The sequence below is a fragment of the Schistocerca piceifrons genome, chromosome X (assembly GCF_021461385.2).
Source record: "Schistocerca piceifrons isolate TAMUIC-IGC-003096 chromosome X, iqSchPice1.1, whole genome shotgun sequence".
NCBI classification, from domain to species: Eukaryota; Metazoa; Arthropoda; class Insecta; order Orthoptera; family Acrididae; genus Schistocerca; species Schistocerca piceifrons.
Genome location: NC_060149.1, coordinates 52,930,824 through 52,949,339, shown reverse-complemented (window position 1 = coordinate 52,949,339; position 18,516 = coordinate 52,930,824). Strand labels below are relative to the sequence as shown.

The window sequence follows — 18,516 nt, the reverse complement described above, 5'->3', positions numbered from 1 at the left end:
TTTGATAATGCCACACATGCATAAGTCTCCTTCCAGCCAGATAACCCACATGCTCTTCTCCCTTCAGTCGGAAGTCTCTATAGGAACAAAGCGTGTGCCTCTGTCACACAGAACCACATTCTAGCTGAGAATCTTTTTATACTTTATTAACTGATTATAAACTCACTGCAGTCTTTCCCTTCTTCATGTGAAGTGTTACAGATGGATGAGGATACTGTTAGCTGTTACATCACTGTGCACAAACATTTTAATTATCTGTATTGGAGTTTGCCTTGTGTTTCTCCATGCCTATAACTTTATTTTACGTGTTTATTTTATGCCACATGACAGTCCCATGATATTCTGAAAACAGTAAACTCTAAGATCAGTGGACAAGACAGATAGTTTTTCCACAACTTTGTCATTTTAGAGGAGAAAGTAAGGTTGTAACCGATCCTCATTTTCAATTTACAATAAAACAAGCACTGTTCTGGTCTTTTCCTTCAGTTTTTCTAGTTGTAATTTTAATTATAGAGAACAGTTTGTTGATAATTGTTGTTTGTAAAACACTGCAGTTGAGTGATGCTACTGGGAAAAATGTTAAATCTATGTGCTACTCTGAGCATTATATTTTGTACTTTCTTGGTGTATTTTCATATTTTATCTCCTTAAATTAATGTCTATTTATAACTTTTCCTGTGATTTTCTGCTAAAGGGATTTAGGGTTGTACCATGGTTTTCATGAGTTAATGAGCAGTATTTTTACGTAATTCTAATTGATTTTAACGATTTATCACATATCTGGCCCCTCAAGTACTTTTGCCTTATGTTCTTTTTATAAATGTGATGTAATGATGTGACACACATTGATGATTTTATTTTGTGCTCCTGGGAATTAGATAAGCATTTAAAGCACTATGTGGTTTCTACAATTAATGAGTGTAAGTCAAAACTGTGTTATGACTACGAAAACCTTACCCAAAGTGCACTCATCCCACAAATATTTAAGGTCATACCAGATTCTCATTTGGCAGCTGGACAATATTGTGTTCTATGTTGAGCACTAACTTATGAGAAATATTAATTATAGCTAACCATTTTGAGACCTATATTATTAGTCAGACAAGTCACCCTTCAGACCACTACTTGGTCACATTTCAACATTGTTAATTATCATTTGTCTCAGTTTTAACTAATTAATTCATGTGTTAAACTAAGTGATATACGTACACACTACTATCCCATGAGTTAATTTAGAATGATTTTTAAATGAATAGGTATATATTTCCTTTTGCTTTTCTGAGATTTTCACTATGATGTGGCTGCATTTGCCATTTCCAATGATGTATCCATGTTAAGGTAGTGGTGATTCAATAGATGCTCTGGCTAGTTTATGCTACAATTTTTTTCCAGTCAAAACTACTGTGGAATTCTAGGTGTAACAAACACTTCTCTCTCTCTCTCTCTCTCTCTCTCTCTCTCTCTCTCTGTATGCCTAGCTATACCATAGTGCACTATGTTTTGATGGACTGTTACTCTATGAGATGATACAAGGTAATGTAAATTGAGTAGGTAGAATTTAAATATTAGAAATTCATGGGTTTTGATGCGCAGCCTTTGCTATCCCCTGATTTCACACGTAACTCCAGGATTTTGTTGGTATAAAAATAGGCTTTTTACTTCTCTATTTTAACATGAGTTAATAAAGATAAGGCTTGGTACACTATGTCTACGACTTAATGACACCTCCATTTTACTACAATGTGTTATGTTTCATAGCCTGAGCAACTTTGTGCAACTACTAGCCGCAAAAATTGTCAGACGACATAGCAAGTTTGTACTAAGGTTACTACCCTTTTTCAAATGCATTTAGACCAGTTCTTACCAACACCACGCGTTCTGCAGTAAGCTTATTTATTACGTTTTTTAACCAAGTACTTTGATTATTACATAATTAAGTATTCTGTCATGTTGTTGTTGCATTTAATATTTTGGTATTAGTTCAACTATGCAGAAACGAGATTAATATATTACAGACAATACAAACAGCTACACTTTTTTTTGGGGCTGGAGGGGGGGGGGGGTGGAGGGGCGCCAGTAAACCATTAAAAGGCTCCCACTAGGGCAAACCGTCTTTCCAGCAGTGACTGACATCCTTTTGTAAACAATGTGAATCACCACTCCTCTGGAAGGGGTAAGCAATGTACAGTTTGGCAGCTAGTCACGGAATAATTTAAGCAACTGGTTTAAAAACTTTTATTTAGAAGACCCCAGTCAAATCTTTACAAGTTTGCTCCCAAATCAAATTCCGTAGTGCATACATGACACAAGTTGCCTGCCTTTCAGAACCAATGCAGTTTCATCCAGTTCGCGCTGCTGACAAGAGATGCCCTCACCCCTCTACTGAAACTGCTAGTGAATTCACACCATTTGTCTTAGCAAAGAGTGTGGGTGGGATACAGGTCACATGCGTGGACGTTGGAGCATTCTGCAGTGCAGAACACAGCTGCCTCACTCTCTTGTGATCCAGACCTCAAACACAACTGACATTTTTCATGGCAGGCAAAGCCTCCAGTTCTACATTTCATGATTGGCCATCAACATAAGTTAACATGAACCACCTCCCCTTATGCTGCCCATTTCAATTAGAAGTTCAATCTCCTAAACTGGCCTAAACCTGGTAACTTCCAACCCTAGGCGTGCCCCTTGTGTACTCTAAATTTGAATAAATTCTCTTTATTTTACCTAATTTCCTGTTGTGTTATTTAATGGCAGCAATAGATTTCCACATACAAGCCCTGACCAAATGACCAGCTGTATGTTGTCGTCATAAGCCATATGTAACAACCTTTTCCCCTTCCCCTGCCCATGTACATATCTGCAGAGCACAGGTGAATAACAAAACAGACATTTGATGAAACATATGTGGACAGGCAAGAAAATACAAAGTATAGGATAACAGATACAACAGCAAGAGAATGCAGAGTATAATTACAAAAATTTCCTTTTTTTTATTTAATTTCCCCACATTGTATCAAAATGTCAACAATAAATAAATTGCATAAATACAGAATAGGCATAATGTTAACTATTTAGACATATCCTTTCATGAATAAGAGTTTGTAAATTTGATTAGTCAGAGTGTGTTCTTCCCAAGAAACCACTCATAAAAAGGGGGGAGGCTCATCTTATATTCAGGGTTGTCTTATACTCGAGTATATACCATATTTTTCACTCTGCATGAGAGTGTGTGTAGTATTGAAACTTCCTAGCTGATTAAACAATGTGCCAGACTTCATCTGAAAGCTAGCAGGCATCTCTTGTCTTCTTTATGTGTCTATCAGTGACTCAGTACCTAAATTATTTGGTGAGTTAATATCTTTACTTATTAAATTTATAATGTTCTTATTAGAGCCCAGATTTTCATGCACTATCAAATCGTAAAACATGCAAACATCCATGCAATGTCATCTCATTAAATACGACTAATAAGGCAGATAAAGAATTAAAATATGTGACAGAAAATGATGTTTCTATGTCACAAGGAGTGACAGATGCATATTTAGGTGAAGTTATTTTGGACAAAGTATGATCAAGTTGATAGTTCTTTTACACTTTTGCTACAAAATATTTTTCTCTTCTTTGAAAACTCAAAATCAGGATATGATATGATAACATTGTTATCTTAAAAACAACAACACCCACTTCTCCACAGAATGATTGCAAAGATTTTTTACCTTTACAATAACTGTCTGGGACTCCACGTGTGACTTGCAACTTTGGTATTTCCACAGAAAATGAACAAAATTTGATGACGTAAATGTGGTCTTGCCTCATATCTGTTTCCTTGAATATCACTACCACATCTTTAATGCAAACTGCGTTACTGACCTCAAAAACCTACAGCCCAAAAATGAAGCAAAAAACCTACACTTCAATACCTTAAGGCCTTTCGGTAGAATGAAGTAAACAGATGTCAACTTCTAAAGATCTGTAGGAATTCAATGTGTCTTACTGACAACGAAATCAAAATTACCACAGTAAAATATGGCAGCATTAATCCAGGTACAACCACCTGGTTAAAAAAGGTTGTGGAGGCACAGCTAAATCTGGAAGGATATCTCTAAATCCAGCAACATGGACAAGTGCTTTTAAGAGTACCTTCAATTGGGAAAAAAAGGGCAGCATTTGACTTTGCTGTCAGCAGTTTCACACCTTTGTATTTTGTGATTCAATTTTCCTTGTTTGTATTATTTTTTGTAACACTGTATTCACATGATCAAATTTTAGACTAGCATTTCAGTTACATGATGTAGTGCATGGGCGAGCAATGTTAGACATTTCCAAGTTATGATAAAAAAATTTAATAGCTTTTTCAGCCTTCATCACATATGGAGTAGCATTGTGCAACAACAACTATAATAATAATAAACTACAACAAATTCGCGCAATTACTTATGTTCTGCACTTCGGCGTAGTTCATATGAATAACTCAATAAAGATGGTGCCATGCACGTTATTGCAAAAAAAGGTCAAAAATGTGATATAACATGCATTACAAGTGTCCCAATTCATACCATCTTGTCAATATACATTTATCCAGCAAATGGCCACACATGCAAAAATTCATGCAATTAGTGTTTACACTGAAATCTGGCCTCTAGTTATTATACACCTGCATTGGAAAGTGAATAACTCTCACAGACTCATAATTATTTGAAATAAAATCATCTGAATAAGCAGGAACATTCACACGCATACTTTATAGTTATAGAATTAATTAATGCTGACTCCCAAACTTCACATTCATTTCTTCCTAACAATTCCATTATGACAAATATCAAACAATCCCCTTGAGAAGTATAACCAATTTTTGACTGGATCTCAGAAAAATTATAGCTGCACACTATACAAAGCACAGTTGACAGCATTACCCTGTCAATATTTATAGAAATCACATAAGCGAAGTACTAATTGCGAACATGACTACTGCATAGGTATAGTGAATATATACCTGATTCATTGTCGTCTCTGTGCCACCAGCTGGGTTTAAAATATTTCTTCTGTCTAGCTGACTCAGCATATGGTTCACCTGTTAGAAAATACAACACTGGTCAATGTAACTAAGCAGCTATCAAGAACATTTTGTAACTTTTGTAAACAAAGGAAAGGAAAAGAATGCAATATCATAGCCATGTGACTGGCAGAAATGAACACTACTTGGTACAATTTATATAAATTAGGATTATGAACACTAAATCATGAGCATCACCACCATCATCATCATCATCATCATCATCTACTACAGGGTGTTTATAATTAGAGTTGAGTGTTCAAACCACTGTAGAAATTCCAACACTGGTCAGAATGGCATCAAATTGCAATGGAATATTATCGGAGATGAGGGAAAACGTATAGCAGAAGAAAAAAAAAAGTGTGAAAATTGATCAATGGATGGCACTGTATGTCACAATACGTCAATGAAAACACCTGTCATGTGCACTTCCCACTGAAGTTGGTATAAATATGACGGGTACATGGTTTTTCCTCCTTTCACATGTGCGACGTTCGCCATGACTGTCTCAATGCAGGATTGTGCTCAGCTTCTATAGCTGCATTACAAGAATGATGACTGTGCACACATCACTCTGCAGAAGTTTCGGCCCTTAAGGGTTTGAAAAAAGGCATTTGTCTGATGACTGCCATGGAAATGGAGAAAATGATTCAGAAAGTCGAAAAGATGGGTGATTTTGGTGTGCAAGGTGGTAGAGGGAGGAAATGAATTGATTCGACGTCAGTGGAAGCAGTGGTCACTGCAATGTAGGAGGAGACAATTGGTGGTGTATAAACGTATAGTGTATGGGGAATTGCCCAAACACTGGACATACAATTTAGCATGGTGTGTAAATCCTTATGAAACATCCTTCTTTGCTATACATTGGAAATTATCCATGTTCAAAAATTGCTTCCTGTCGACCCGCCACCAAGAGAGACCTTTGCTTTAGATTTTCTTGCTCACATGGAAGGGGACAATGATTGGTTGTGGAAGTTTTTATGGACAGATGAAGCTCACTTCACAAGATATGTGAATGCACAGAATTGTCAAATTTGGGCAACGGAAAATCCACATGCAAATCAACCAGTACCACCTCATCCTGAAACAGTCACTGTGTGGTGAGGGTTTACAGCATCATTTACCATAGCTACATATTTTCTTGAAGTGACAGGAGCTTCAGGTCCTGTACCCTGTACCATCACTGGTAAGCGCTGTGAGTATCTTTTGTGCAATAATGTCATTCCAGCTCTCCAACAGCATGGATGTGTGGATGGGATCATGTTTATGCAAGATGGCACCCCTCTGCACACTGCAAATCCAGTTAACCAGCAGCTGAAGCACTATTACAGAAATGCTAGAATTATCAGCCACCATTTCCCTACAGCCTGGCCATCCTGAACACTTGATTTTAATCCGTATGAGTTCTGGCTGTGGGGCTATCTGAAAGATGATGTGTTCTGTGTTCCGACTGCCAACTTCGCTGCATTGAAGGCACGCATTGTGGAACACATCCTGAACATGACACCGGACACACTTCCATCAGTTGTGGAACATGCTGTTTCTAAATTTCAACTTGTTGCAGAAAAGGCTGCCACCTTTCCAGTCTGTTGGCGACAAAATCACAGATATGGAAGGTAAACTGTTTAACCACAACCATTAGCAAACTGTATTTGTTGCCAACCACATCTCTGACAGCTGCCATAGTCATACATGTCACCAGGTTTGCCACTGGAGGAGGAAGAGGCACTGCAATTAGTGCTCTTCGGGCCATAGCACTGAGGGTGATTGCCATTCTCTCAATAATGGCTCTCATTGCCCAGTGCTGTCATACACACAGACTTGTGTACAAGTCTTCACTCTGAGTGCTGCCGGTGTTCACCACAGTAGCTGCTGATGGAATATATCTGAGGGAAGGTATTTATCATACAACTGTAACGGACCCCTTTTCCCTATCTGTCTCCCTCTCCCTCCCTCTATCTCTCTTTCTCTCTCTCTCTCTCTCTCTCTCTCTCTCTCTCTCTCTCTCTCTCTCTGTCTCTTACCATACATGGCAACCCTTGCGGGGAATATTGCTGAAGTTGAAGTGCTTTCAAAGGAGGAGGCTAGCTTTTATGCTTTTATTAAAAAGAACTGTGAACTGTACCCAATTAGCAAACAGTGGAAGGAAGGAATGTGTACATGTGAACTTAATGGCTAGAGAACTGCAAAAGAACTGTGATAAATAGGCTATGAACTGTGTTTGAATTATTGTTTAGCTTTTGTTGAACTATAATAACTGATGACACTAAATCAAATTTTTTGTTGCTATGAAAAGAATATTAGTGTAAATCAGGAATAGGAAGTCCTGAAGTGCTACAAGAATAATAGTTAATGTTGGGTGCATGGCCGATGGCATTGCATTGTAAATCATGACTTAAAGATTCGTCATGCTACAAGATGGCGCAGCATCAATAGCAGCACAAGACATCCACGGACAACATGTGCAGTGACATTACATAGTGCTGAGTGCAGTTAGCAGAATAGGGCACATCTGATGTGTCTGTTTCAGCACACAACAACAGCGGAATTGCAGCTAGGGGTGCAGCCAACAGCTGTGAGAATCAGCAATAATACGCAAGGAAGAAAAATAGATTAAGTTTTATGCTTGCACATAGCAGTCTTAAGATTTGTAATTGCAACATCAGTAATAGTAATATGTCTGGATAAAAGAACTGAGATGTGCTCTTGGCAGTAAAAAGGAATTCAGTCGCACTGCAGTAGGGACGAGATGGTGGGTCAGATACAAATAAATGGTAGTGAAATCAGATATGGGTTTAATTTTATGTCAGATTCAGTCAAAAATAATTTTAGTAAAAACATAGATTCAGACATTGGTGTTAAACCTGAAATAGAGAATTAAAAAACCAATGATCTCACTGAGAATTTTGAAGGACCCACAAATGATTTCCATGGTAATGTAGAATTAATTAATACTGAAGACAATAAAAATGTAGATTTAGTGGCAAACAATGATAATGTAAACCCAGGATGTGTAGTACCTAGTCAGAATAAAGTGATTGATTGGAATGACGATACCAGAGAAAATGACTCTGACGTTAACATTACTAATGAGACAACAGATGAGTTACATACATTAAGTTAGCATATAGCATCAACTGACACCTCATCAATTCAGTATGATGATCAGTATATGATGTCTACGCGAAAATTAATTTTCAAGAACAAAAAGGAGTACAAAAGAAAACAGATAATAGATTAAAGGAAATTAATGTGGGAATAGCATAACTTAATACTAAGTTTGATGCACTGAACAAAAGGTTATAAACCTTGAAGTAAAAACTGAAGGATGCTGCAAGAAACTAGAATATGAAAAACTAGACTGGGGTAAGAAATTAAGTCAGAAATTAATATGTAGATTGACAATGAAATGAAGGATTTGCATGATCAAAAAGGAGTAACACAAACAACAATTAATGACATTAGTAACATAAAGCAAAAGCAAAGCAAATCTACCAAAGCATGTAATGAGAAACATAGAATATACTCTAATAATAAAGTATCAATAATGACCATGAAATACTTAGTCGTAATATTTCACATGCAGAATCTTCTTGTAAGAGCAACACAAGTCTGATTCAGTGAAAACTGAGAAAAATAGAGCAAAAAGCACTTCCTGAGATGCAATACAAAACAGAAAACAAAAGTAAACAAAAGTCCAAATTTGGTGTGAACAAGAAATAAAAATACATATTGTTTATGCATGTGACATAGAAAATCACCCCAATGTATATAAATAGCATGATTTCTCTCGTAAGGGAACTATACTCCCAGTAGCCTTCATTAGACAGTCTGAGGGCATCTTGCCTGAAAACACTGGAGAACAACAAAAAATCAAACTCATGATGAGTAGGTTCGAGGAGAAGCAAAAACCAGGGGAACAGGGGTCAGCAACAAATGTAAATCATATAAAGAATTTGTTGAAGCATTATTGAATAAATACTGGTCTTGCAGCACACTACACAGAGTGAAAGGTGAAGTAGTTGCACAAAAAAGGTTACATGGTGAAAAGGTCATTATACCACAAATTAATAGGAGTAAGGTACTAGGGCTGGGAAGGGAAAATTGGTACAGCTGATTCATGAAAGTATACGGGGTGGATCTCTGGCCACAAATGGTCAAATACCTGTTGTCATAGGTAGGAAAGGTAGGTCTTTTGTAGGATAAATCCAGACAACAGGTTCCCCTGTCTAAAAAGTATCTCCAGCACTTTAAAAAATGCTGAAACTGTCACTCACAAGACAGATTTTAACACCTACAATATCACATACAAAATATGTCACAAAGAAAAACAAACCATAGGAAAGAGTAACATGGGGCATTTCACAGACATTACAATCCTCCATCAATAAAATCAATAAAACATAAAATAAAACTATTAGAAGTTGATATCACCAAAAAATTAAACATTTTGTGTATAGATCTCCCGGTGGTAGTGTGGACACTTTTTCAGTAAGTTAACAGAAGTTCTAGACAAAATCTCAGGTACAAAGGTCAATTTAATTCTGTGTGGGGACATTAACATCAACACTAATACCATAAATGAATCCAGCAGCACCTTCATAAACATCCTTCAAACTTTTGGTATGTCCCTGTTGGTCAATAGTGCAGCAAGGGTTACTATGACGGCTTCATCAGTAAATGTCCATGTGGACACAAATATGGACAGGGAAAAATGTGATGTAGCTGTAAAATATTTCAGACTATCAGAACATCTCTTTCAAATAACAACAGTAAAATCAGCCATCGAATCATTCCCCAAACTACAAGCTTACAAACAACATCTATCAGAAATCAAAATAAAATATTTTTCAAAAGAACTAGAAAAACAAAGCTGGGATGAAGTTTATAAGGAAACCAATGTGAATATGAAATTCTCTAAATTCTCTACATTGTTTATATTGAATTTTTAAAATGCATTTCCAAAAGTATTCACGCCTGTATCAACATCTCACAAAAGCACGTATTAAGAAGTCCTCCCAAACACTTAAACATTTCAGTTCCATGAAAAAGATTCACAATGATCCAGAATTCTTAAATTTCTATCACAGACACAAAAAGATCTATAGGAAGATGCTGATTGCTGTAAAAAAGTCATTCAATGACAAAATAGTATACAATGCAGAGAATAAAAGCAAACCAGTCTGGGATGTTATAAAAAAGGAAACGGGGGGAGGCAAAAAATCACAGAAGAGCGTAGCGCAGCTTTTCAAAGGATTGGAAAAGGGCACAGGTCATCCCCGTTTTCAAGAAGGGACGTCGAACAGATGTGCAGGACTATAGACCTATATCTCTAACGTTGATCAGTTGTAGAATTTTGGAACACGTATTATGTTCGAGTATAATGACTTTTCTGGAGACTAGAAATCTACTCTGTAGGAATCAGCATGGGTTTTGAAAAAGATGGTCGTGTGAAACCCAGCTCACAATATTCATCCACGAGACTCAGAGGGGGATAGACACGGGTTCACAGATAGATGCCGTGTTTCTTGACTTCCGCAAGGCGTTTGATACAGTTCCCTACAGTCGTACAATGAACAAAGTAAGAGCATATCGATTATCAGACCAATTGTGTGACTGGACTGAAGAGTTCCTAGATAACAGAACGCAGCATGTCATTCTCAATGGAGAGAAGTCTTCCGAAGCAAGAGTGATTTCAGGTGTGCCGCAGGGGAGTGTCATAGGACCGTTGCTATTCACAATATACATAAATGACCTTGTGGATGACATCGGAAGTTCACTGAGGCTTTTTGCAGATGACGCTGTGGTATATCGAGAGGTTGTAACAATGGAAAATTGTACTGAAATGCAGGAGGATCTGCAGCGAATTGACGCATGGTGCAGGGAATGGCAATTGAATCTCAATGTAGACAAGTGTAATGTGCTACGAATACATACAAAAAAAGATCATTTTACCATTTAGCTACAAAATAGCTGGTCAGCAACTGGAAGCAGTTAATTCCATAAATTATCTGGGAGTACACATTAGAAGTGATTTAAAATGGAATGATCTTATAAAGTTGATCGTCGGTAAAGCAGATGCCAGGCTGAGATTCATTGGAAGAATCCTAAGGAAATGCAATCCGAAAACAAAGGAAGTAGGTTACAGTACACTTGTTTGCCTACTGCTTGAATACTGCTCAGCAATGTGGGATCCGTACCAAATAGGGTTGATAGAAGAGAGAGAGAAGATCCAACGGAGAGCAGCGCGCTTCGTTACAGGATCATTTAGTAATGGCAAAAGCATTACGGAGATGATAGATAAACTCCAGTGGAGGACTCTGCAGGAGAGATGCTCAGTAGCTCGGTACAGGCTTTTGTTAAAGTTTCAAGAACATACCTTCAGCGAAGAGTCAAGCAGTATATTGCTCCCTCCTACGTATATCTCGCGAAGAGACCATGAGGATAAAATCAGAGAGATTAGAGCCCACACAGAAGCATACCGACAATCTTTCTTTACACGAACAATACGAGCTTGGAATAGAAGGGAGAACCGATAGAGGTACTCAAGGTACCCTCCGCCACACACCGTCAGGTGGCTTGCGGAGAATGGATGTAGATGTAGATGTAGAATTACGTACTGTTAAGGGAGGGGGATTAGATAATAAATGATCCACAACACTTAGCAAGTTATGTAAACGAGCATTTTTCAAGTATTACAGAGAAGTTACAGCAAAAATTACCTAAAACAAATATAACACCAGTAAATAATGTTGCACTAAATTAAATGTTGTTCCTTCGAACCACAGATAATGAAGTCAATAAATCTGTTCAAAAAATAAAAATAAAAAGTCATTAGGCATAAATGAAGTACCAATGTGTGCACTGAAATAATGCATAGGGACTATACAAGGCCCCTTAACAAATACACTACTGGCCATTCAAATTGCTACACCATGAAGATGATGTGCTACAGATGCAAAATTTAACCGACAGGAAGAAGATGCTGTGATATGCAAATGATAACGTTGGCACCGGTGGCAACACCTACAATGTGCTGACATGAGGAATGTTTCCAACCGATTTCTCTTACACAAACGGCAGTCAACCAGCGTTGCCTGATGAAACGTTGTTGTGATGCCTTGTGTAAGGAGGAGAAATGCCTACCATCATGTTTCCAACTTTGATGAATGTCGGATTGTAGCCTATCGCGATTGCGGTTTATCGTATCGCGACATTGCTGCTCGTGTTGGTCAACATCCAATGACTATTAGCAGAATATGGAATCGATGGGTTCAGGAGGGTAATACGGAACGCCGAGCTGGATCCCAGCGGCCTTGTATCACTAGCAGCCGACATGACAGACATCTTATACACATGGTTGTAACGGATCGTGCAGCCATGTCTTGATCCTTGAGTCAACAGGTGGGGACGCTTGCAAGACAATAACCATCTGCACAAACAGTTTGACAACGTTTGCAGCAGTATCGACTATATACTCGGAGACCATGGCTGCGATTACCCTTGACGCTGCATCACAGACAGGAGTGCCTGTGATGGTGTACTCAATGACAAATCTGGGTGCACGAATGGCAAAACATCATTGTTTCGGATGAATCCAGGTCCTGTTTACAGCATCATGATGGTCGCATCCGTGTTTGGCAACATCATGGTGAACACACATTCGAAGCGTGTTTTTGTCATCGCCATATTGGCGTATCACCCGGTTTGATGGTACTGGTTGCCATTGGTTACACGTCTCTGTCACCTCTTGTTCGCATTCACGGCACTTTGAAGAGTGTACATTATATTTCAGATGTGTTACGACCCGTGGCTCTACCCTTCATTCGATTGCTGCAAAACCCTACATTTCAGCAGGTTAATGCATGATCGCATGTTGCAGGCCCTGTACAGGCCTTTCTGGATACAGAAAATGTTCGACTGTAGCCCTGGCCAGCACATTCTCCAGATTTCTCACCAATCGAAAACGTCTGGTCAATGGTGTCCGAGCAATTGGCTCGTCGCAGTACGCCAGTCACTACTCTTGATGAACTGCGGTATAGTGTTGAAGCTGCATGGGCGGCTGTACCTGTACACACCATCCAAGCTCTGTTTCTACATCTACATCTACATACATACTCCACAATCCACCATACGGTGCGTGGCGGAGGGTACCTCATACCACAACTAGCAGCTTCTCTCCCTATTCCACTCCCAAACAGAACGAGGGAAAAATGACTGCCTATATGACTCTGTTTGAGCCCTAATCTCTCTTATCTTATCTTTGTGGTCTTTCCACAAAATATAAGTTGGCGGCAGTAAAATTGTACTGCGTCAGCCTCAAATGCTGGTTCTCTAAATTTCCTCAGTAGCGATTCACAAAAAGAACGCCTCCTTTCCTCTAGAGCCTCCCACTCGAGTTCCTGAAGCATTTCCGTAACACTCGCATGATGATCAAACCCAGCAGTAACAAATCTAGCAGCCCGCCTCTGAATTGCTTCTATGTCCTCCCTCAATCCGACCTGATAGGGATCCCAACCACTCGAGCAGTACTCAAGAATAGGTCGTATTAGTGTTTTATAAGCGGTCTCCTTTACAGATGAACCACATCTTCCCAAAATTCTACCAATGAACCGAAGACGCCTATCTGCCTTCGCCACAACTGCCATTACATGCTTGTCCCATTTCATATCGCTCTGCAATGTTATGCCCAAATATTTAAGCGACGTGACTGTGTCAAGTGCTACACTACTAGTGGAGTATTCAAACATTACCGGATTCTTTTTCCTATTCTTCTGCAGTAATTTACATTTATCTATATTTAGAGTTAGCTGCCATTCTTTACACCAATCACAAATCCTGTCCAAATCATCTTGTATCGTCCTACAGTCACTCAACGACGACACCTTGCCATACACCACAGCATCATCAGCAAACAGCCGCACATTGCTATCCACCCTATCCAAAACAACATTTATGTAGATAGAAAACAACAGCGGACCTACCACACTTCCCTGGGGCACTCCAGATGATACCCTCACCTCCGATGAACACTCACCATCGAGGACAATGTACTGGGTTCTATTACTTAAGAAGTCTTCGAGCTACTCACATATTTGGGAACCAATCCCATATGCTCATACCTTAGTTAGGAGTCTGCAGTGGGGCACAGAGTCAAACGCTTTGCGAAAGTCAAGGAATATGGCATCCGTCTGATACCCTTCATCCATGGTTCACAAGACATCATGTGAAAAAAGGGTGAGTTGCGTTTCACAGGAGCGATGCTTTCTAAAGCCATGCTGAGGCATGGACAGCAACTTTTCTGTCTCAAGGAAATTTATTATATTCGAACTGAAAATATGTTCTAGAATCCTGCAACAAACCGATGTTAAGGATATTGGTCTCTAATTTTGAGGAGCCATCCTTCCACTCTTCTTATATACAGGCATCACCTCACTTTTTTCCAGTCGCTCGGAACTTTACGATGGGCAAGAGAATCGCGATAAATGCAAACTAAGTAAGGAGCCAATGCAGTAGAGTACTCTCTGTAAAACCGAATTGGAATCCCATCAGGCGATTTATTTATTTTCAACCCATTCAGCTGCTTCACAACCCCAGGGATGTCTATCACTATGTCCTCCATATGGGAATCTGTACGAGACTCAAACAGTAGTATGTTTGTATGATCCTCCTGTGTGAAAGATTTCTCAAATGGTAAATTCAAAATTTCAGCTTTCGTTTTGCTGTCTTCCATTGCTAGGCCAGACTGGTCAGTGAGTGACTGGATGGAGGCCTTCCACCTGCTTACCGATTTTATGTAAGACCAGAATTTTCTTGGGTTTTCAGCAAGATCTTTTCCTAAGGTATGACGGTGGTAGTGGTAGTATGCTTCGCACATCATTCTTTTTACAGTAGCACAAATCTCTACTACCTTTTGCCTGTCCTCATTCTCCCAATCTTTCATGTACCGCGAGTGCAACTGTCTTTGCTTCCTGAGCATTCTCCAAATTGCTCTGTTGAACCATGGTGGGTCTTTTCCTTCCGTAACCCACTTTTTCGGCACATACTTGTCCAATGCGTGATTTACAATGTGTTTAAAATTTGCCCATAATCCTTCCATATCCATCATACTGGAAGTAAATGAAGTCGATTCATTTACTAAGTGGGATGCTAACAACTTATTATCTGCTCTATCTAGTAAGAATACTCTCCTAGCCTTCTTCACCAACTTTTTAACTTTTGTAACCATAGTCGTAATGACAACATCATGATCACTAATCCCTGTCTCAACACTGACACTGTTGATGAGGTCTGGTCTGTTCGTGGCTACCAAATCTAAAATATTTCCATTACACGTTGGTTGTCGATTTAGCTGCTCGAGACAGTTTTTGGATAATGTGTTCAAAAGTAATTCACACGACGGCTTGTCTCAACCACCTGTAATGAATCCATCGACATCCCAGTCTATATTAGGTAGGTTGAAGTCGCCTCCGACTAATATAGCATGATCCGGGTACTTCTGCAATACAGATTGTAGACTATCTTTGAATGATTCTAGAACTGTCACGGTGGAATCTGGTGGCCAGTAATAACACCCAATGATTAACTTTATTTCTCCTACCCCTGCTACATGTCCCAACCCTCACTAAATATTTAAGAATTTCCTATCTCAGGGTTCAGCCAGGTCTCAGTCCCGAGAATAATTTGCATGGCACACGCTTCCTGGAGGGCAGTAAATTCAGGAACTTCATTCTGAATACCCTGAAATTTACTGCTAACACCTCGCACTACTGCCTAGCCTAAAAAAAAACATGTGCATGCCACAAGTACTCTGCTACCCGAGTTGACTCAATGCCCAGGCGTATCAAGGCCATTCTTACGGCCAGAGGTGGTTGTTCAGGGTACTGATTTCTCAGGATCTATGCACCCAAATTGCATGAAAATGTAATCACATGTCAGTTCTAGTATAATATATTTGTCCAATGAGTACCCGTTTATCATCTGCATTTCTTCTTGGTGTAGCAGTTTTAATGGACATTAGTATTAAATAAATGAATCCCTTCACATCAGGGACATTTCCAGACGCAAGAGTTGTACCTCTGCTTAAGAAAGGTAATGCAGAATTCATAGAAAATTACTGGCCCATTTCCCTGTTGTCAGCAGTCTCAAAAATAATAGAAGCAATTACTAAAGACAGATTAATAAATTACCTGAATAAATACAATCTTTTAAGCAAATCACAATTTGTTTTCCAAAGTGACAAAAATACGGATTCAGCCATAGTAGAATTCACAAAAGTTGTACTTGATGCTCTTGATAAAGATGAGTGTGTCACAGGCATATTTTTGGATCTTTCTAAGGCGTTTCATACAGTCCATCAAAAGATTCCGTTTAAATAAATTAGAATCATTAGGAATAAGAGGGGTAGCTAATGACTGGTTTCGGTCATACCTAACAGATAGGGTACAAAGAGCAGAGATAACACATACTTCAAATAAATCTAAACAGTTAGTGAAACTCTTATCAGAATCAAAATACATTAATACAGGGGTTCCGCAAGGTAGCATATTAGGACCAATACTGTTCCTGATATACATCAATGACATTCCCCATAGTGGTACTCATGTTGAAAAAATTCTCTTCACTAATGACAGAAATATTACAAGTAATCAAAATACATTAATATAGGGGTTCCGTAAGGTAGCATATTAGGACCAATACTGTTCCTGGTATACATCAATGACATTCCCAGTAGTGGTACTCATATTGAAAAAAATTCTCTTCACTAATGACAGCAACATTACAGTCACTGAGAAAACAAGAGAATTCCTGATATACATCAATGACATTCCCCGTAGTGGTACTCATGTTGAAAAAATTCTCTTCACTAATGACAGCAATATTACAAGTCACTGAGAAAACAAGAGAACTTCTTGCTGAGAAAGCAAATTAAACTCTCAAGGAAGCTTATGATTGGTCAATAAGTAATAAATTGACATTGAACACAAAGAAAACTAATGCCATGAACTTCAGTTTGAAGAGGAAAAATGACAATGTTAAATTAAATGTCTATGGCATCTCTACAGACTGTGTAACAAACGCAAAATTTCTAGGATTGAATATTGATTCTCAGTTGAAGGGGTGTGAACACACAAAAGAACTTGCAAACAGAATGTTATCAGAGTGTTATGCCCTTAGAATGCTATCATTGGTGTGTAACATGGAGTGTCTTTTACTTACATATTATTCACATGTTCACTCATTTCTAAGCTCCGGCATTCTGTTTTTGGGTAACAAATGCACAAAATATGAACACAATTTTCAAACTCCAGAAACGAGCCATAAGGATAATAACCAAAACTACTAGTTGAGCTTATTGTAATGATCTGTAGAAAACACTGGGGATTTTAACTGCTCCATGTGAATATATTTATCAGTCAGTTATATACGTCAAAACCAGCATTGGTAATTACTTCAAAAACAGGTCTGTCCATGACCATGCAACAGAAGGCTCAACTTACATTTACCAAGAAAAAAAATTATCATAAAACACAAAACAGAATTTTCTACCAAGGAATAAAACTGTTTAAAAAATAACTAAAAGAGGTTAAAGAAATTGCAAAAACACACTTATTTAAAAGGACAGCTAAAAACTACCTGTTATGCAATACATTTTATACATTGAAGGTTTACTTCAATAAAACAGAGTAGGGGTCTTATAAAAAATAGTTAAACAAATAAATAAGTAATAATAATAATAATAATAATAATAATAATAGATGCAACATTCCACATAAAACCTTCACTTTATATTTTTTTCCCAACTACTTCCTTTCTAGAAATACTTATCCCCAACCTATGCGTAGCACAATACTAACACCTCTTCCTCTTTCTGAACTCATCATGTCGCTCATTATGGATGGATGCTGACAAAGCTTTCCTGGATAGCAAATGGAAGGTTGTGGTACAGAAAATGGCCCAGAGATCACCAGTGTGTGTGTGTGTGTGTGTGTGTGTGTGTGTGTGTAGTGAGTGAAGTGTTATGAAACAATGTGTGTGTAGTGTGTGCAGTGATTGATAGTAAGATATGAGTGAGCAGTGTGGCATTACATTATTTATGTTATCTGTAAAAAAAAATATTGTATACCAGGAGCAAATCTAATGATTGTCTCTAACTAGAAGTCTGTAAATATATGTGTATACAAATTAGCTTATTTTAAATTGATCTAAACTTGTAAATACTTTGACAAGTCCTATATCCTTGTAACAAGAGATCTACAGATGAATAAAGTCACCGCTGCTGCTGCTGCTGCTACTACTTCTATTACTCCTACTAGTACTAAGATCCCATACTGAAGTTCAATGGCATCAAGATATCAATAAACACTGACTTGATAGTCAGTTTCTGTGAGAGACTGCAAGCAAAAAATGGTCAAAAGTATACTGCTTTCGGCTATGGGAGACGATGTTATCTGTTCACTTCC

The 18,516-nt window shown here is 38.3% G+C and overlaps 1 protein-coding gene across 1 annotated transcript in view; it reads right to left on the bottom strand.

Annotated features, from left to right (window-relative positions):
* The window catches only part of LOC124721691, an 888,717-nt gene that overhangs the window by 534,705 nt on the left and 335,496 nt on the right, over positions 1-18,516 (bottom strand). The window contains exon 11 of the mRNA XM_047246771.1: positions 4,994-5,071. Coding sequence (XP_047102727.1) covers positions 4,994-5,071 — 78 coding nt within the window. The remainder of the gene's footprint in view (positions 1-4,993; positions 5,072-18,516) is intronic.